Raw genomic sequence first — 20,352 nt, 5'->3', positions numbered from 1 at the left:
TGCACCTGAAACGACTGAGAGAAGATGTATGGATTGAAATGGGGAGGGAGGAGAAAGAATCGTGGGTTCTTTCAAACGATATTGAATGCAAGCGTAGCTCAAGATATTTTTATTCTTAAAAAAATCTGGCAAAAGGCTATCTGCCTGTTGTTCAGTTTAAAAAATAAAAGAAACCAAGTAAAATAATTAGTTAAAGAGCAAGAAAGTCTGCGAGGCATATGAGAGCCTCAAGTGGTTGGAACATTTTGCTTGAACATCTGTTTGTCGATGCATGATTCTGGTGTTATTAATCTTCTTTGTAGGTAAGCAGGTGATTCACCCCAACCAAATTGCTGTTGTCCAGGAACAGTTCTCTCCGAGCCCTGAAAAAATAAAGTGGGCACAAGAACTGATTTCTGCTTTTGAAGAACATCAGCGATTAGGCAAGGTAAATATTTTGTTAATATGCCATAGTGGAAACCAAATTTGAATAGTATTTAAGATTTAGAAAGATTAGTGATGGCTCTTTGCATTTATCTTATGAAGTGTGCTGTAACTGAGAGTAGTGCTCGTGAAGTCTGTATCTGGGTAGACTAGAGTGTATATTTATTATAAATGTGTCACTTCCCAATATATTTACAAATAGACCACTATCTTTTTCTCCGCCACCCCCCCCAAATGTTTTAACTTTAATTCTTTGATTACACAGCCTTTTCAGTACCTGCATATATCTACAGCATTGGTGAATTAAAACCGCTTCTCCATTATGCTGCAGAATCACGGTCTTGCTGTCATAGGAAAATATTTGCAATCGAAAGGCAGGTAGCCTGGCAGATGACTCGGACTGCTTGTGCAGACATCATTTATGGGAAGAAATAAACCGATTAGGAAATCTTGCTTTTCTAAAAAATCTCTGTGTTGGTAAACCTGTTTCACTTTTGGGGGGTTGATCCTGCAAACATCCCTAGTAGTGAGTGAATTTACTTTTGAGCAGAACTGCTTGCAGATTGCGGTTCTTAATCATTAAAAATGGGAATGTTTTATGTGCATTTGTACCAATTGCTGGACCTGAAATTTGGATAGAGGAGAAAGCAAATTAACACTAGAATATGATTGTTCCTAATTTAGTGCATCATTGAGTCTCACGTTTCCTGCTCTGTGGGTTTCTGCTATGTAAATATTGCGGTGGTGATGCACAATCTGTCTCCACTTTGTGCCAGTAATACTTAAATTAGGGGTCGCCTGAAGGAAGATTTTATGCTAGTTGCGGCATTGTCAGTTAATTATCTTAAAGGTTATTTGCTATAATCCAGTTTGCCTCTTTTTGAAAGAAAAAAAAGTTGCAGCTAAATATGTTTATCTTAGTTGCAGCCAAGCCCGGGCTAGTTAAGAAGCAAAGTCCCGATGTCAGAACGGGGAGCGCAGATGAGCGGGATCGGTTCGCGTGCGCTTGTGTGGCGTTCAAGTGGGAAACAAATCTCTTCAGTAGTGAAGTTCAGATATATAAGACTGTGCATAGCGTCTCACTTTCTCCGGTGCCGTATAAAGGTTTTCTGTACATTTCTTCACTTTCTGGTGGGTAGAAATAGATTGGGGTGTGTGCCTCCCCTGTTCCCCTGCATTTCTAATACTGCAGATGTTGTGCGTTAGAAATGCTAAAATGGTCAAAGCAGAAATGATGCTTTCATCTCAGGGTAAAAGTGTGACAAGGTATTTGCTATTGCTCTGCCCTTCTCTTTGCTAGGCTGTCGCATCCCCTCTGTGGTACCTGGGCGCTTCCAGTACTTCCATGACTACGATATTCGGGTGCTGTCCTGAGCAGTTATTTCAGAGTCACTATTAGGATGCTGTATGCCTGTATCTCTTTCTTCTGTTCCCTCAATTTTGAAATGTAGATGTCTTCATGCAAACAATTTAGAAATAGAAAATGTACGACTGGTTTTGCCCATTACTCTGATTTACAAAGCTTGGCTCCCTTACAAAAGGCACCATTATAAACATACTGCTGGCGCAAATGTGTAGGCAGGTAGATGCAGAAAGAAAAAAGTCAAACGACATAGCCAAATATTGTTTATGTCTATGATGTGTATAATACTATTCATTCATCTGAATTTAGTGTCAGAAACTCGTCTAAGGAATACCCCTGTCATATGGACAATCAATGAGGAGACTGGACTGAATTTAACTCTAGTCCCAGTATCACAGTCATGAAGCCAAACGTGTTTAATATTGAAGAATTCCATATTAGGCAAGCATTAGTCCTTGAATTTGTTTTGAAGCTGTTCTTTTACTGACATAATGCTGGTTTCTTGCTAAGATCAGCCATTCGGGGGAGGGGGGTTTGGATTTGAGGTTTTGTTGGTTATTTTTAATAAATGCTTTTAAAATAGGTTATAAGCTTCTATAATCGGCTGCAAGAACAGATTTGCTGAGGGTTTGTGGTTTGGGCTATTTTTTTAACCAACCAGGTTGCATGCTTCATATATTTTTGCATGTAGCTGTCTGTCAATAAAAAAGGACTGGCAGGTTAATATGTGAACTTCTAGATCTTATATCACCGCCGTATTGCCGGGCTTCATAACAAAATGGGAAAAATAGTTTTCCATGTAGCGCTCCAAACTTCTTAACTGAGTTTGCAATTTGGTACTATAAATGTGTCAGTAAGAAGAGCTTGGACGGTCTGATTACTTAATTTTTTTTCCAAAGCAAACATATCTCACTGAGGGATCCTCTTGCTCTGCGTCCTAGCAACATGCTCAAATGTAAGTAATAACTCTTCCCCTACCACCTCCTGACAAATACTCCACACAGCGGTTTTAGTAATCCTCGTGTCCTAATGAAACACCTCTTCTGTTTTCCTTTTCCTTTTATTATATTAAAGTGTTCATGTCAGTAAGACTGAAAATATAGCTGTGGTTAATACGGTCGAGACTTGCATGGTTTTGCCATGTTATTAATCAAAGTTGAAAGCCTGGAAAAAATAAATGTGAGGGATTTGTGCGGCTGTTTGTGTGGTAGGTAAGTTACTGGTCTGCAGTCTCTGGGATCGTAGTTTGTTATTAATTGGGTTAAAAGTTTGATGCCCTTAGTCAACAATATTTTATATTAAAATGCAGTAATAAGCTTTTATAATCTATTCCAGTTTGAGAGCTACAATTGCCGCAATGATCTTTCTTTGAGAGAAGGCTGAACCAGGCTACTTCATCCTGGAGGCTGAAATGCTTTGACATAGTAGCCCCCAAATGTGAGTACTGAGGTCAGGAAAAATTAGGATCTCAGATGAGCGCTGCGGAATTGGAGATGCTGTGGCGGTGTCTGAGCAAAAGCAAATTAGAGAGCTAACCAGGTAGCCAAAAGCATTTGGGCTTACCTTACGGAGATAGTCTTGTCTGAGGGATTGTTTTGATTTGGCTTCTAGGTTGGTTTGGGGGGGGGGGGGGGGTGTCACATTCTAATCTGACTGAGAAATAGCATATGCAGGAAATACACGGTAATATATTTTGTATTTTATACAACTATTTATTAAGTAAGTGCACTCTTTTGTCTAGAACTTTGAGATCTAAAAATGAAAAGTATTTAAAAAGAAAAGTATTTTTTCCATATCATTTCAATATTTTTCCAGTAGAATTGCATGACTAGGGGATATGACTTTCAAAATTTTAAAATTCATCCTAAAGAAAGCAGGCATAGCTGTTGGGAAAGTCTAAATATAAGATAAACGTCAGAGTATGTTCAAAAATGAAAAAGAAGGGTAATAAATATTGTTCTGGTACTCTAAAGGACAGTTTCTGTTCTAAATTTCTGAAGTATATGTGCCACATTAAACAGGGAAGTGATCTTGTAAATCCAGATTAACCGAGTCCAAGGGGGTAGAGTTAGTGGGAAAAGTTACTAGTTTATTTCAAGAAAAATACCTGACTTCTACCAAGGAAGGTACAATAGTCTTTACTAGGTGAGTAATTCCTGCGTTTACATTACCAATACACTGGATACAGGAATATAATCTCTTCTATATGTAGTTAGTGTTTATACATGCCAAGAAAGTAACACACTGAAAACGTGGGTTTGAGCCATTTGACTTGTAAATACATCAGGCACAATGTCATTATCATAACAGGATCTTCCCAAGTCATCTGGTTTTTAAATAAAATTTAGACAGAAAGAAAAAGCAGAAAAGTAAAGTAAGAGGTCGCTTAGACATTTATCTCATGTACTAGTTAATAAATGCTTTCAAAGCACCCACCCATTAAGCCAGGGAATAGCTAAATGCTGCCGCCGAAGTCGCCTGTCAGGTAAGGATTATTTAGAGTTAAGGTAAGTAATTCACAAACCTAAGCTGTAATATGGGTTGAATATTTCAGATCCCATGGGGCAAAACCGAAGAAATATCTGTACACGCCACGTACAAATGCACAGAGTGCTTCTGAGAAGACCTTTAGCGTATGTTTCTTGCATTATATTCTGTGCCATTGTATATCGTGTTCCCGGCGGCTGAGGAATAATATATATGAACTCCAGCGATTTGACAAACTATACAGTTTCTTTTACAGACCTTTCCAGGATTATGAAAAATCTTAGGAATGCATTTATTTACACAGCATCTACCCAACAAAGGAATGGAAATTTCCAGCAGTGGCTCCCTTATAATGCTCTTTGTTTAGGAAAAGCTACCCCAAGCCACTGTATCTTGGAGACGATGCGCCCTCATGCTTGGGCCAGATCCAGCTCCCACCGCCTCCCGGGGAGGTCTCTCCCGGCTGCCCTCCCTCTCCCGGCAGTGCCACAACCCCCCGGGAGGGCTTTCCATGTATGGACCCAGCCACGAGGGATCCATCCCATCCCAATCCAGCCCTCTGGGAGAGCGGGACCGTGCCCCGGGGGGCAGCAGGCTCCTCCGGGCTGCCTCCCGGGAGGGATGCGCTGGAGCATCCCTCCGGCACGGGGCGGTGCGGGACCCCATCAGCCCACGGGGATTATATCGCGCTTATACCTCGGGGCTCTGACGTGAAGCTGGGGGTACAGAAACAGCCTGGCTCCCCTCGCCCGGGACAAACCGCAGGCAGAGCTTTGAGGTGCCACCAACTAAGCGGGATCCCATCCCGGGGCGACGTCGGCAGCGCCGGGTACCCTCTGTGCACTCTGGGTTGCAGGAGGACGCAGGGCATTCGCTGTCATTTATGTTAATTAGGCAATGTATATTCCTCAGGCTGCAGAGTGGGGGATTCGAGGGGTTGTGATAAATTGCCACCTTTTTCTGAGGTTCGGCCTTAAGAAGGTTAGGCTCAGGTGCATCTCTATGCAAAGATGGAGCGCGCTGGTGGGATTGAAGCATAGGCCGCTGTTAGGTTGTTTATCTTTTTAATAAGTGGCCAGGTGAAATTTTGATGTGAAAATTGATGAATAAATAGAGATCGAGAGAGCTCATATTAGTACTTAAAGTCTCTCTACACAATTTTATTTGAAAATTTTATTATTTTCTATTTGAAAAAGGTTTTAGAAATGTGTTTTGTGTCACAGTTGAAGGCTTTTCGCTTAGAAAGATCCATCTGGGGGCAAATTTCGAACCTTTACAATAGAGCAGAAGGGGCTGTATTAGCTAATTGCTTGTGCTATACTGGTTCCTACACCGGCGCAATCAGTCCTGAGGGAGTTATGCCAGGTGGGGAGAGAAGGAGACAGATTTTACTACGCGGGGCTGCAAAAGCTCCTAAGCAGGGCAGAAACTCATACAAAACATGTTCTTGCCAACTCCCCCCACCCCACCCCCCCACTCCCCAGCAGGCATTCAGTGGCTCTTAATCTGTTTTCCTCCACTCATTAAAGACCTGTGTCCAAAACGCGGAGGGAGAGGGACTCGGATGGCGCTTTGACATTTCCCGCGGGGAGAAGTTTCTCCGCAAACCGGGAGCAGAAGGACGGACGCTGTGCCCCTCCGTACCCTTTCCACCCGGCAGTAGCTCCCGAAGGAGTCGGCTGCGGTCCCAGGGGACACAGACCTTGCAGAGGGCATGGCATGGCATGGCACGGCACGGCACGGCACGGCATGGCATGGCACGGCACCCCTCCGCGTCCCTCCGCAGCAAGGCACAAGCCCTCTGTCCTTGTCGGCTCAAGGAGGTGCTGTGCGGGGTCTCGGCAAGACAGGGTGAGTGCCCTTGCTTTTGGAAGGGCCGTGCCATGCCAGCGCGCTCCCGATGCCGGCGATGCTTTTTTTGCAGGTGGGGAGACCCCCGTCGCTGCAGACACCTGCCCACCGTCATGCCAAAAAAAAACCCAACCTGCTCTGCACCAAGCAACCCACCGAGGCAACTACCCACCTCCCAAATTCCTCTTTAAAAAGCATTAACGAGCGCTCACGAGCATCGTTTCAATTTCCAAAGCGGGATCTAACCAGAGATGTAATGTTCTGACCAGATGGCTCTTTTTAAGGCTTACTGAGGGAATTCAGAAGCCTGTACAGCCAAAATATTGTTTCAGTTAATTTAAGTAGCAGCGGTCTTGCTGCCTCTTCACTCCTCTCTGTGCTAGCTGGCATTTCCAGGGACCTGGAGAAGCTGTCTGCAAAAGCTCCATCAGTTGAAATAGAGAATGGCAGTAAAAAATGGCTGTTCGAACCTATTCAGAAAATGAATCTGAAATTAGAGAAAATATAGACTACAAAAGTAATGGTGATTCCATTCTCGCTGACAGAACGAGCCTCACTGTATTTACTTTTCTCACCTACATTGTATTTTATAGCTACCTTCCCCTTCAACATCAAATGCCTTTTGTGTAGTCATTTACTTCCAGATGAAATTTTCTAGTCTATATTTAATAAATTGCTTCCATGACTATAAACCTCAAGTTAATTCTAAATTACTTAATTAAGGGCATCTGAGGATACTGAAGTCTTAATATTAGTTACTTTTCATTTTTCCATATAGTAACTATGATGCTCTCTAAGGGAAAAAAATGCAGGGTTGGATAGGATGTTTGTCCAGGAAGCTGCTTTTGTGCTATAAAATAAAGATCTGCTTGGCAGCAGCAAGTGTGCTCTCTAGGATTCTTCCGTTCCCGATACATTATAAGACGGAGGATGGAAACCAGTGGAGAAGAGTCCTGATTTCTAGGACTTTTCTTCTGATTCTTTAATTTTATTCTTTCCTACTCTAGAGGAGCACGCAAGAAGGCAACCACCACAATGAGAAGGAAACGAAAGAAAACGTAAAGGCAGCAATAAAACCCCTCATGTCTGCCTTTCATTCAGGGATCCTAAACAGGGTGTTTGCTCGGTGAGACTTTGGTGGCTTGAAGGAGTTTCTGGAGCTGGACCAAGCAGGATCCCCTGGCCCATCCCAGCCTAAATGGCTGTCCCCAGTGGTTCAGGCAGCTTGGGGGCTGTAAGAGGGAAAAACAGCTTGTCTGGCTCACACAGCAGGACTAGACCCTTATCCGTGGGCTGGGAATGATAACGTCAGGCGGAGGAGAAGTAAAGGGCCTTGTAGGTCCCTGTTCTTCACCTTTCCTGCTCCACTGTGGACTTGAGGGATCACAAAGTCCTTCCTACCTGTTGAGCTTTAGAAAGGGCTTTTTCTGTTGGAGTTCTTGTACTGCTGCTAGGCAGTTATTTGAAGTAAAAATTAATCTCCATTTCATGTTGTTGTGCTCTTTCTTTCTTGACCTTTTGTGTCCTTCCATCTGCTCCTAGAGGTAGAAGCCTATCTCATACAAACAGGACTGCTTCTGGCATTACAAACTAATTTATCCTCTGAACCAACTAACTGCTTCTGCTCTGGCAGAAGTTTACACTGGTGAAAAGAAACAAAAGGGAGTGATATTTAACCTTTTCTTCATCTCAACAAAATGGCTACAAAAACTTGCTGGTGCTGATACTTTGCAAAATTCCCTCCCCATCAATCCCTTCCTTCAACAGATCACAGAGACCCACTGAGCATCTCCTCTTGCAAAAAAAGACATTTTCGACAAACCTTTTCAGGGATCATTTCTTTTCCCCAAAGATTTTGTGTGTAAGTGTCTTTTCTCCCGTAATGTTGCTACAGAAAAGGGGCGAATGTCAAAGGGTTCAAAGGAGAGGATGCAGAAATATGTAACCCAAAAAGCTCTGTTTGTATAGCTTGCTGTGCGTGGAGTCTTCAGTTTCTCATATGTGACTACACTAGTTATTTGAGAATTTCCTACCTACTGCAAAGATGCTAAAAGGGGGCCAAGACCTGTATGTCAGCCTGAACTGGAGGCAGGACAGGCCTGAGCAGAGAGGAGTGCGAGATATTATCTTGTTATAGCCTGAAAAACGTGCTCAGTTGACCCAGATATCACTGAACACCTCCTAGCAGCTCACTAACCTTCGGAAGTTCATCACTAAAAGGTTGAATCATGACCCAGCTCTTTATGATGGCTCTTTGGCTACAACTTGCAGGAGAAAAAAAAATTAATTAAACCTGCATTCAGCACCATCACAGCTGTTAGCTTATTTCCTACTCTTGACTTCCCCAAAAATATGGTTTCAACCTTCTGTTTCAAGGGAAAGTCATTCCTTTGTAGTCAGGATAATCACTCCTCCCCCAGGCACAGACCCAATGCCATTTGCTGCGACCAGGACTCTCTTCTCTTTTGTTCATTACCTGTAAGCAAATCCAAGCATTCTTTTTAAGCCCCAAAGCAAAGATTTCCAAATTTCCTCTGCAGGGGGTCACTTAAACAGTGTGTGTTTTCATTTAATCCCAGGGGAATTATCTCCGTGAATGCCATGCTTTTAGGGGGAACCCTTTGCCATCCACCTGCTTCCTTCCCTCCTCAGAAGAGCAAATCTGCCCTTCTTCCAGAATGCAACACTCTTATTTCCTTGTTAATATTGTGCAGGATTAGAGACAATGTTCTCAGATCCAAGCAGATTTTAGTGCGTTTATTCCATATATTTTGTGGTCTCCAAAAAGTCATAACTAGACCTTCAGGGTTTAGAGGTGGGTGAGCCACTGGATTACCATGGAAAGAACTAATGTTTCTCAGATAACTGTGGATCAAAGATTTCTTGCATCTGTGGACTTGAGGATGCTTGTCTATACTGGTTCTCCATCTCCCCTTGTGGGAGGTACGCAAGGTTTGCACTGGCCAGCTGGCATTGCCCATTCTGCTCGTTTCCATTTAGCCTGGCATCTGCCCGCGAGTGCTGATACCGGTCACAGGGCTTGGAAGGGGACGTACATAATTACTTATTTAGACAATGGCTGTATTCACACACAGCCTTTGGCCCATGTTACCAGAGCAGTATGGGAGCTCTGTTTGATTCACCACATCTCCTAACGATGACAGGGGTGGAGGAGAGAAGGGCGGCTGGCTCACTGGTCCCCCGACACCCATTTCCCCTAGCTCCTAGATGCTCATCCCTTAGAAGGCAGCCGAGTAGGACAAGGAGATAACCCGACTGCCACACGCTCACTGCAGGCATTTGGTCTGCAAAGGAAAGTGTTGCTAGCTAAACTGTTGAGAAAAGTAATTGAAGAAAACCAAATCTTCATCAGTGGGGCAGTATTTCTAACCCTGTGACAGCAGAGTGCCATCACAGGACCTGCCCTCACTCATGAGTTTGCTTGTCTTCTGAGCAACAGTCACCTAACTAGTGGCAGAGATTTTTTTTTTTGGCAATGCCATAAGCATTAGATAACCCCTATCTTAGGCCTGTACTTAATTCAAAATTCAGCAGCAGGTGCTGTCTTGTCCGTATTGCAGTTTCATGGAACATGACCTTGGCTTGCTTTTCCTGTTCTTCCACTGGCCTGGGTACCCAGAGTCTCCCCCATGCCAAAGCCTTATTGCTCACCAGGATCCCCTAGCACCTCCAAGCCTACCATCTAAATTGCCTGACTAGATTCCCAAAGTAAACTGCTTTTGAAAAAGTTGGCTGTCTCTACATAGTGGCCCAGGACAGCCCGTAGGTTGACACACACAACAAATGAATATAGCACTATTGGCTATGTTCTTTCATCTGATGCAAGACTTTTTTTTTTCTTTCTACTGTAGACAAGCCACAGGCTTAATGTAGTCTTTATAAATATCTTTAAGAAAGTCCTGGCCACTGTCACGGGGGAGTTAAAGTTGTTGGCTACATGTATGATGAGAACTGGTAGAACAGGGCATCAAATCAAAGGTTTATTAGCAAAGGCTTGTCAATGATCGAGGTAATTAATAACAACAGCAGAGCACAGAGTCCTCACAACCCGTGCTCATGTCTGGAGTCTCATCTGCCATCGAACAGGAAGCTGGTAGACTTTTTAGAACTTATAGGGCTTATTTGGTACTTCAAAATGTATATACTTGCTATGCCTTAGGAAAGCCAGTCCTCACATTCGGTACCAGTACAGGTGATTAATAGATTCCAGTGGTGAAAGAACTGAGGGTCTGCAGTGACCCTCTTAGTGAGTTCATTGCAGTCATTGGGATGGACGTGGATGGAGGCACAGATAACCACAGACGGAGGAAAAAGCCACAAGCATTCCCAGGTGCAGAAGTACATCTAATTCTTCCATCTTGTCAACCAAAGGGGACTAGCTCATCTGATCACTGTCCCACATGTCCCAGAACAATTATTATTTTACTTTAATTAACTCATGTACTTTAATCCACAGCTCAGAGAGAACTGTCACATGACTATGAGGCACCTTAAATGTTCTGTATCATGATATTTTTAGCCTGCTTGTTTCTCTTGGTAACCCAGTGGTACATAAGGAAATAAAAGATGGTGGGAGTAAAACCCCACGTAACGTTGCATATTATATAAAAAGGTTTCAGGACAGATAAAGAAGTATGAAACTTTACTTTTCCTGATCTTGTGGAAGAATATGAAGGGTACCTCACTTGTGATCCTCCTGTCCATCGCCTGTTGCAAAGTCAACACAATGATAAACACTAGCAAGAGAACTGGCTGTATCATTTCTTCCCCTTTCCTGGTTCCGCCAGAACACATTGATCCCCAGATGACACAGAAATCAGGGGCTCTGAATCCCATCCATTTACCTTCTAGAAAGGTAAAATGCTTCTTGCCATAAAAAAAATATACTCTGTTTATGAGATGGTCGTATAGATTTACCAAGCTCCTAACTACTCCCAAAAGTTTCACAGAGCAAATGTTCCTGGATACTGGCACGCATAGACACACAAAAAGAGGAGGCCTTCATGTTCCAGGAAACACTGCATTAACGTGTTCATCTTTTGGCCGTGGCAAATAACAGACCAATGCTGAGACTCTCTGCAACTTGATACATGTCATTCCTTATAGGTAAAGGAAATCTTTTAGGATGACATATAGATATGACAAGAGCCATGTCCAAGATCCATGGCAACACATGGCCAGGGCTGTCTTCTACATTGTCAAAGACGAACCCTCAATTACGTGCTGAACTTGGCTAGATCTGGGTCGGTTTTTGTAGTGGCTGCATTTATCCAAAAAGCGGTTCCTAAGGTACAAGCGTAAGCTCTGCCAAACTGGTGGGTTATAAAGTTTGGTTCTGCATCTCTTCGGTCTCCCCACAGCCACCTGGAAATTCACTGCATTAATTACTCCTACTGCACAACTTGATTTTCCCCCCTTTTTCATGAGCCTGTATCTTCAGCTCCTGACCTGTGAAAATGACTGTTCTCTCTCAACTCTGCCTTATCGCTTTGCCTGTCTGTAGGCTGGCTCTTTGTATCCCTTGGGGCTGACCACGCTCAATTCTCTTTTTTTCCAAGACTATCATTTTTTGCTGTTCCCTTCTGAAAAAAAAAAAAAAAAAAACCAACACCCTAGCAGCTTTCTATAATTTTGATTCCCTTCCAGCTGTTTTCTGTATTTGCCAAAAGCCTTCTCTGTTCCATTCCCAAAGCACTTTAGGACATATTGAAATTCAAAGTAGAGCTGTTAAGACCTCACTCAGCATGGCCTGCATCTTGCATAAATAGCTGTTAACGTTTTTAAAAATGTTACTACTGTTTTAACAGAACCTTAAATGTCATTGTGAATTTATCGCATTCAAATACTACGTGGTTCCTGGGGGATGCAGCAAATTGCACAGTACCGGTCCTGCGTCGTTCAGGCCGGAGAAGGTGGTCTGATACAAGAGACAGCGATGGGGAAATGACGACGTGGTGGGCTCTGTGGGCAGCTGCAAGGGCCAGGCGGAGAGAATTGGAGCTAGATGGGTCTGCCACCGCCGTGTTGCTCTGCTCTCCCAGAGCTATCCAGAAGGAAACACCTTTGGGTCTTTCCTTGCTTGTCAGTCAACTGGGAAGGACCCTTAGCCAGTCTGCATGATGACCCAAAGCAAAATGCCGCCTGTTCGCTTTCTTCGTTGCTGCTAGTCTGCCCTGGCTGAGGCGTACAGTGAGCAGGCTGAGGGAAGCCAAAGGTTGTGCAAATCCAACCACCACCCCGTGTTGTGCCTCCTCCGCAGCTCCCATACCCTCCCGCACGGGGAGTGCCAACGTCACCCTCTTCCTCACCGCGCTTCTCCCTCAGCACGTCCGCGGTGTTGCCGCAAGAAGGACGGCGCCGGCTAAGGACAGCAGAATGATGTGCTGCATCGCTTAAAGCGGGGGCAATGCCTTTGGCCCACAGAGCCACCCGTTCCTCGGAAGGGCTGCACGTCCAGCCTGCTGCCCGGTGAGCGCCGCAGTTGTCCTTCATCCCCCCTCGGCTTCTCATTACTTGCACCCGTGCATCGTCACCCGCCGGCTGCGGCTCTGCCTCCCGGCTGCTCCTCCGTCAGCCTTTACCTGGAGGGCCTGGCTCTTCCCAGGGCAGGTCTGACATGTTTTGGGGTCCTTTTACAAGTTTCTGAAAAGGCTCCCGCTGAATGATTTATACGGTTACCTGGCGAGCGAGAACCACAGCCACCGAACGCGACGGATGCAACCCCCAGCCTCGCACCACGCGCCCGCCGTCGCTCCCGTTCGCGCTGCAGGCTTCCTTAAGAACAGACCGTTGGTGCCACTGTTGAACTACTGGAAGTCTAAGTACAGGCTGGAAGCGTGAGATCGTTGAGAAAATTAGCCAACAAGAAAATTTAGATCTATGACTAAATTAATCCCCAGATGAATGCTATCAAAGCAAATGGTGTTTCTGGAAAGTCTTGTTTTCTTTATATTCATGCGAGAGAAAATGAAAAGAATGCTAAAGGCAAATTTCATCTAGCAGAATTGGAAAAGAGAGCATGGGGACAAAGCTATAATTACTGGTATTTCCTATCTGTTGAAACCTGTGGGTGGAAAGAGAGGCAGTGAATAGAGTATATTCCATGGCATTAAAATCCATTTCTTTTTCTGGACTTTACCTCAACACTGCAAATTAGCAGGGAGAAAATAAGCCTCAGAGTGAACAGGCACAGAAGCCAACTTCTTCATGTTACTCTTTGCTGTTAGAAAAAAAAAGCATTTTTTTTTCCTTCAAGAATTGAAATTCTTAGCAACCCAAACTACAGCTGCACACTGACAAGAAGAGAACGTACGGCCGATCTCAAGCAGTTCAGTGTTCGTGTGTCCACACACACCCCGTTATCCTGGTTTCCTTTCTAAACATGTTATTTTAATGAAGAGAGGCCAGGCATGCTGTTTAATTAACTCCTGCTTTCTAAAAAAGACGTCCTGGCCCAGATTCATCATGCTCCAACTTAGGCACCTGCAGAGGTACCTGGCTTCGAAGCATCCCATGTACAGTCGGTGGAAGGGATAAGACCCTCCCGATCACGATTCGGATCACCAGAGATCAGAATTGTCATTCCTAGATGCCCATCTCTTTCTGCAAACTATTGCAGGTACTTAGGATAACTGTGCTCCTAAGTCAGCCATTTCACAGAACTAGGGAGGATGATTCCAGACCTTAACATCTCTCTACTTATCACTCTCATCCCACATGCAGATTCCTCTTTTAAGCAATAGCTATTATTTGACTGAATGCCTATAGAAAAACAGACACAATGAAAACATGTTTTTCTTACAGTGAAAAAAATGTATCTTGCAGTTTGAGATCACAGCGTAGACCTGAATTATTCTGAAGAAGTCCTATGTCATAAGATGTTTACTTAGTTCCCAATTTATTTTCACAACAGTTAATAAATGGAACAGTTTGAGGCTGCATTTTCTGTAAAGGTTTAAAAGTATAAGTGAAAATGGCTGAGTTGTAGCCAAGGCAAAAAATTGTGTATTATTATTAATAATAATAACAGTAATAATAATGTTGTTGTTGTTGGGGTAACGTAGGGTTGATTGATTGCTCTGTAAACAAGAAACTCAATCTGAAGCATCTGCCCTTGAATATCTGTCAGTCCCATTATTCACCAAACCCACCTAAAATACTGCGAGCTATAGTAGGAAATCCTACCTTGAATAAAATAATAGTTTTAACTATTAGGTATTTAATGGCTTTAATATAGCCTGTTCTTCCACACAACAATATTGATTTGTATTAGATGACTGTTTAAGGTGGAATTTTGTCTTAACTGTTCTAGAATGTGATTTAGTATTCAATTAGCACTGCTTTAGTCAAACTAGATCTGTCACTGGTGCAACGCATTTCCTAAACATTTTTGTAAATGGGTTATATTTTCACTTTACTTACTAAAGTCCTCTTATTTAATGATCATCAAGCCTTACATGAAAACCAGAAAGCAATAAACAGCTTGTTCTCCTCTGCATTTCTCTCGCTAGGCATGCACAGGCACACATGCCGCTATCATTCTTACCCTGTTCTTGGTTAGCCTCGCTCACTGTCAAATCAAAGGCCAGCCTGTGATCCCCGATCGATTGCAGCAGGACGTTAAAAGGGTGCACAGTGCTTCACAGGGACGCCCTACGCAACGCTGGGGCCGGGCCCGCAATTCTGAATTCTTCAGGGAAGGGATTGCGTCTTTGTATTTGGTTTTTTCAAGAACGTGTTGAAGTACTGTCAGAATTACAAATCAGTTTGGTTTTTTGTTTTTTTTTTTGTCTACTGAGCTTTGGCGTGTCTTGATGCACAGTGTTCTGTCTTTGAAATCCTACCTCAGCAACACATACGTGGATTAAAGCGCCCAAAGGAATAAGTCAGGTTTGGCCCTATATAAAACACGTGTCTTCTGTTGAAGAGTTAACTACGATTCATAGTTAGTTATTTTAAACTTGTCACCATGGTACCAGGACAAAATCCCTGGAAATACAGAGTGACTTTTTGAAACCTGCCCTGGCTCTCAGATGGCCACCGCTGAGGCACACCGGCTAGTTCCACATCCGCTCGGGGAAATTCCCGATACGCAGAGCTCAGGTGGGCTTCGCCTTGGCTCCAGAGCAGATTTAGGCAATATTATCGCGCCAGCCACTTGTTTTTTCAGCTTTCATCCCAGCCCCTGGCTCTAAGCAGAGGCCCAACCCATCTTTAGCACCAGAGACCTGATGGAGAGGTGCAGCAGCTCAACCTCAACACACCCCCAAGTCAGGAAAACTTCCCTGAACCCCCCCCCAAAATGCCTATTGCTGTTTCTTGACAAAGATAACGCTTCTGGCTTTGCCCTCCGTCCGCAGACATTTTCGTCCTGCCCCTGCGGCACAGCCCCGGTGCCGGAGGCTGATGCCGGACACGGGGAGCAGAGCTGCCCCCCCGGCACGGTGTCCGGCACGCACGGCCTCGCTGCTCTCGGCCCTCGACGTTTGCCAGCTAGAGAGGCTGAAACGGGCAGGCTGCACACTGGGCTTCTCTTTTCTCTCTCTTTTTTGCCTCCTCTTTGGAGCCCTCAGCGCCCACTGCATTTCTTTAAATGCATTTGCCCTGTCTCGGTTAGTTTTGTCTCCTACAACTGCTTCAGGATTCCTGTGGCAGCTGATGTTTCTTGGCGAATGGATGTCTTTTTAAAGAAAAAGACAAGCTGACTACGATTTCCAGAGGTCCTCTCAGGAAGTTTATATTCTCTCTTTTCCAGGGAGCGTTTACTTTCCACGGGAGCATGATCGACATGCCATTACTGAAGCAGGCACAGAACATTGTTACGCTTGCCACAGCCATCAAGAAAAAATGAGCTGGTAAATGAAGCTCTCGCCATGGGGCCCCAGTAGCTGTTTTAAAAGATGACTATAATACTTGGGGGGAAAAAAATTAAAGACGTCAAGCTTAAGTAGAAATTCACTTCCATTTTCTCCATCTCTCATAGTTTGCTTGCCAGAATTGCTAATTACTAAAACTATTCCCGACTCAAACCACTGCTCTCTCCTGCACGGCCCATGCACTACTCATAGCCTGCAACGAAGTTACATCACCAACTGTGTGACATCACGATAATTACTACGAATGCGGGATTATGACTTCACTCAAGGAAAAAGGCAAAACGTAAGCTGTGAGCTCTCTTAAAAGAGCAGATGAAAACCGAGTCAATTCCTTCTATTTGTATCTACGCTTCTTCCTGCTCCGGTGCAGAACTCCCGTCAGAATGGGCAAAGCCTCGAATAATTACACACCAGTTGAAATAATTGCGATGAAAATCATCACCTCGTACGGGCTTCGCATTCTCCCCCCCCCCCCCATAAACGTGCAACAGCCATTAAAAATATTGCTCCGACAACGCGGGACTCTTGACTTTCTTTTTCTTTTTTTAAACGGTCGCTATTCAGAGCGTTTCCTCCTGGAAGCGTCCAGCCCGGGAAGGGTTGGACGGCAATAAACTTGTAGTTTTCGGAGACACAATGCAGCAGAACTTGTGCATATGGTCTCGAGTCAGATTTACATCACATTAGGGATACGGCTACAGGTCATGTGGGCCGTGTGGTTAACGGGCTTAGTAAAGCTGTTTTGAAGAGGTTAACCCAGCTTGTAGTAAGGGTAAATAAACATAACAACCAGGCATTGTCCTCTATTCAGCATGTACTCTTATATGGAGGGCTAAAGGGTATTGAAGCTGCAGAGGATCAACTTGTGGTTGCCAGAGGACTCCAATGAAGTTTGAAACACCAACAATCAGAGATTTTGTTTCTGTTCCTCATTAAATCATGAGCTTTTGTGCTCAGACTATGAACGACTGTTCTTTAAGAAATTAACAGAATGGGAAGTTTTAAACTATGCACCAACCTTTTCATGACCTACACAGCAGCAATGCTGCTGCACTTAGACAAACACCGCGGGGAAGGCTGTTCTGTTTATTTAAATTTGTAAATAGAAAACAGTTGTTTTTTAGTTTCATTTTTCACCGCCTCCATGGCCATTTTAGGTATGGAGTCACAGTGCCTTATTCCTCCCATCTGCTCCCTTAGTGTGTTTCCCCTGCGCCTCCGAGCAGCGATTTTAAACATTTTGGGTTATTTTTGCTTTAATTAAGGGGAGAGGGAAGGGAGGGGGTGGCGGGGGGGGGGGGGGGAGGAATGAGGAGGAGGGGGGAGAGGAAAGGGGGAGGGAGGGGAACCCAACCCAAACCCAAACCCACCGACCGCCCCGTCTGGAAGCGGAGAACGGGGGCGGCGGGAGCGCCTCGCCGCGGCCCCCCCCGGGAACGGCGGGGCCACGGCTGGCCCCGGCCCGGGGACCAGCGGGACGGGACGGGACCGGGACGGAACGGAACGGGACGGGACGGGGGGGGGGCCGGTTCCCCCCATCCCCGGCCATGGGACGGCGACAGACCCCCCCCTCCCCCCCCGGGTGCCGTCCGAGGATGCTGCGCCGGGTGATCCCTTCCAGCGCTGGGACCTCCGGGCTAATCTGATTAATTAAAGACTACCTGTTTTTACTACCTCCCCGCGTTTCAGGGGCACCCTCCGTTATTAATTCTCGGCCGGCTAAATTATGGGTAACGCTATTAAAACATTATCAGAACTAATGAGAAGCAATTACTTAGGAGATGAGCTGGGACAAGCCGGAGCTGGGCACATGTGTAGTTATCCCCGCAGATTACGTTAATAAATCATCAGGTGCAAGGCAAGACGGAGGCGAGGCCTGGCGCGGGGAACGGAAAATGAGATTTATGAGATATAGGGTGTTTGGGGTTGGGGTGGGTTGGGTTTTTTTTTTTTTCCTTTTTTTTGCATAATTTTTTCATTAATCTCAATAGGACCCGTGCGGCGACGATTGTTTTATTCCCTTAATACCGCGCCGGGGGGAGGGTGGAAGGGAAGAGGATTTCGAAAAAGAACGTCTTCATTGTTTTACCCGAGTCTTAATGACAACGTGTGACAAACCCGCGGGAGCTGCGCGGCCGCGGAGGGGGCGCGCCCGCCCCCCGCCCGCCCCCGCCGCTCCCCCTGAAACCCCAGAAATAATAATAATAATAAGAAGAACAACAACAGCAACAATATTCTCCTCTCTTGAGGGCTTTACGCGCAACCTCCCGCTCCCGCAGCTGAGCGCTTAAGTAACTTCATTGCGTGATCGGGACGCGCAGAAAACGAATATGCAAAGAAAACGCTGGATCTATTCAGGTTTCTCCTTAAATTTCCCTGACACCACCACCCCCACACCCCCCCCCGCCAGCGGAAAATCCTGCTTCCATTTAACAGTCTTAACGATTTTCGCTTTATAAGGAATAAAATCCGATTTATTTGTTTTTTCGTTTACTTTAGGAAGCTTTCCGTGTTTTTCCGGCTTTATTCTTCTCCTCTTTCTTTCTTTTTCTTTCTCTCTTTCTCTTTCCCGCCTGGTGCTAGGCAAGCAATTGATGAAACAAAACAGATTATAAGATTAGCAGCAGGATTTTGTGCATATTAATGATAGGGAAGGGCACCGAATGGGTTTGTAATTGCAGATCTTGCGCTTGGGATTGGGAACTGTAGCCCTGCTACAGCAAAGACCCCCCTGTGAGGTTTTCACATTGGAACTTAGGGGAAAAGTGAAAAAGTAATTACCAGAGCACAACACTGAAATGTTAAAGCACTTATTCTTTCTTTCAGCGTTCTGTTTTAAAGGGGGAAAACGGGCAAAATGGAAAATAAATTACTTTCAAATAAGTAGGTTAGCACCTGAATGCTGGTGCGCATTTTCCTGTCTTTTTTTTTTTCTCTCTCTTTCTTTTTTTTTTTTTTTCTTTTTCAAATTCTAGCAATTATTTAGCAGGGCATTTGCTTCTGAACCTACCATCCAAGCAGCAGAAACGGGGGAAGGGAGAGCAGGGAGACCTCGGGAACACAGGGGCACTCCGCCTGTGAGTTTGAAGCAAATATCACCAGGAAAGCTGTTCAAAGCTGCAGTTTGAAATTTAGAGGGATTTTTTTTGTTGGGTTCGTTTGGGGGTTTTTTTCTTTTCTTTTCTTTTGGTTTTGTTTTGAAATCGGGGCTTAAAAGGAAAAAGATTGTTTTGGTTTCCTCTTCGATGCAAGCATCAAACGGTATTTTAGCAAGGGATGCATTTCACAACCACAAATCCCTTCCAGGAACGGCATGTTCCCTGCAATATCGAGAAGTAACCTGACACTGAATTTTAACTCTTATTAAGGGTCCCTCCTTGTTTCTTGGGCTCCTTCGGTCCTCCTCCTCTGAGCTTACTCTCCCTAAAATCTGGATTTTTGCGTTTAAAACACAGTGCTCCTTTACTGACTTTCCTAATCCCTCTCTCCCGTGATTAACAGCAAAAGATGGCTTAGGTTTAATGGCACCTACTCGCGCGTATTGTTTTAATTCTGCTTTCAACGGAAAATAAATGTATCTGGTGGAAATTAGGCTTTGAAAACTTCTTTTTTATGAGCCAATAAAACAGAGTATCTGCTCCTCAGGCAGTAATTCCTGATTTCGAATTGGGGGGGAGGGAGGGGGGTGAACCTAACTTTGACTGCCTTTCGTCCATCCCATGTCTCCAGCCCTCTCTTCTCCCACCTTCACCTCCCTCAGGTTCAGAGCATGGCAAAGCCCTGAGACAGGGCTATTTTTTAATGACTATTTTAAAGACGAAAATTGAGAGGGAGGGGTGGGAGAATAAAAGCCTGTGAGGGCAGAATATTATTTTCTATTTTTGCCGGTGCCCTGGAGCTTGGGAGCCACGCACTCCCGGCGGGACGGGGCAGGGCTGCGGGCCTTTTTGGGGTGCTGGGATTTGCAGGAGCTGCTGTGCTGATGGGAGCCCTCCTCGTCATCGTCATTGTCCCCAGGCTCAAGAAGCTGCCAGCGGCTCCCGGGGTGGTGGGAGGGGACCCCCACAGCACCCTACACCGCCGTGGGAGCTGGGTGATGGGTGGGTAGATGGATGGATGGATGGATGGGTGGATGGGTGGATGGATGGATGGATGGATGAAGGCTGCCTTCGGCCCCATCGGGACCAGGCCAGCCCCGCACCCTCCTGGGCTGCTGCCAGGAGCCCCGGACATGGTGGAGAAAGGGAAGAGGGGAAGGGGGAAGGAGGAAAGACGAAGGAGGAAGAGGTGCCTTAATCACACCACCTTCGGAACGGTCTCCTCCAGCAGCCC

At 45.1% G+C, this 20,352-nt stretch overlaps 1 protein-coding gene across 4 annotated transcripts in view; it reads left to right on the top strand.

The window, feature by feature from the left end:
- Positions 1–16,586, top strand: part of CLYBL (citramalyl-CoA lyase) — a 175,235-nt gene extending 158,649 nt beyond the window's left edge. The window contains exons 8-10 of one of the 4 annotated variants that reach the window (XM_075045918.1): positions 303–427; positions 15,900–15,999; positions 16,128–16,586. In XM_075045918.1, coding sequence (XP_074902019.1) covers positions 303–427; positions 15,900–15,995 — 221 coding nt within the window. In that variant the 3' untranslated portion in view covers positions 15,996–15,999; positions 16,128–16,586. Of the gene's footprint in view, positions 1–302; positions 428–1,344; positions 2,549–15,899 lie in introns of those variants that run through there. The other 3 variants (XM_075045917.1, XM_075045922.1, XM_075045921.1) reach the window with 3 other exon arrangements.
- The last annotated feature ends 3,766 nt before the right edge of the window (positions 16,587–20,352 follow it).

This window comes from Buteo buteo, chromosome 14 (genome assembly GCF_964188355.1).
Source record: "Buteo buteo chromosome 14, bButBut1.hap1.1, whole genome shotgun sequence".
Classification (NCBI taxonomy): Eukaryota; Metazoa; Chordata; class Aves; order Accipitriformes; family Accipitridae; genus Buteo; species Buteo buteo.
The sequence above is the reverse complement of the archived record's forward strand: the minus strand, read 5'-3'. Positions and strand labels throughout refer to the sequence as shown.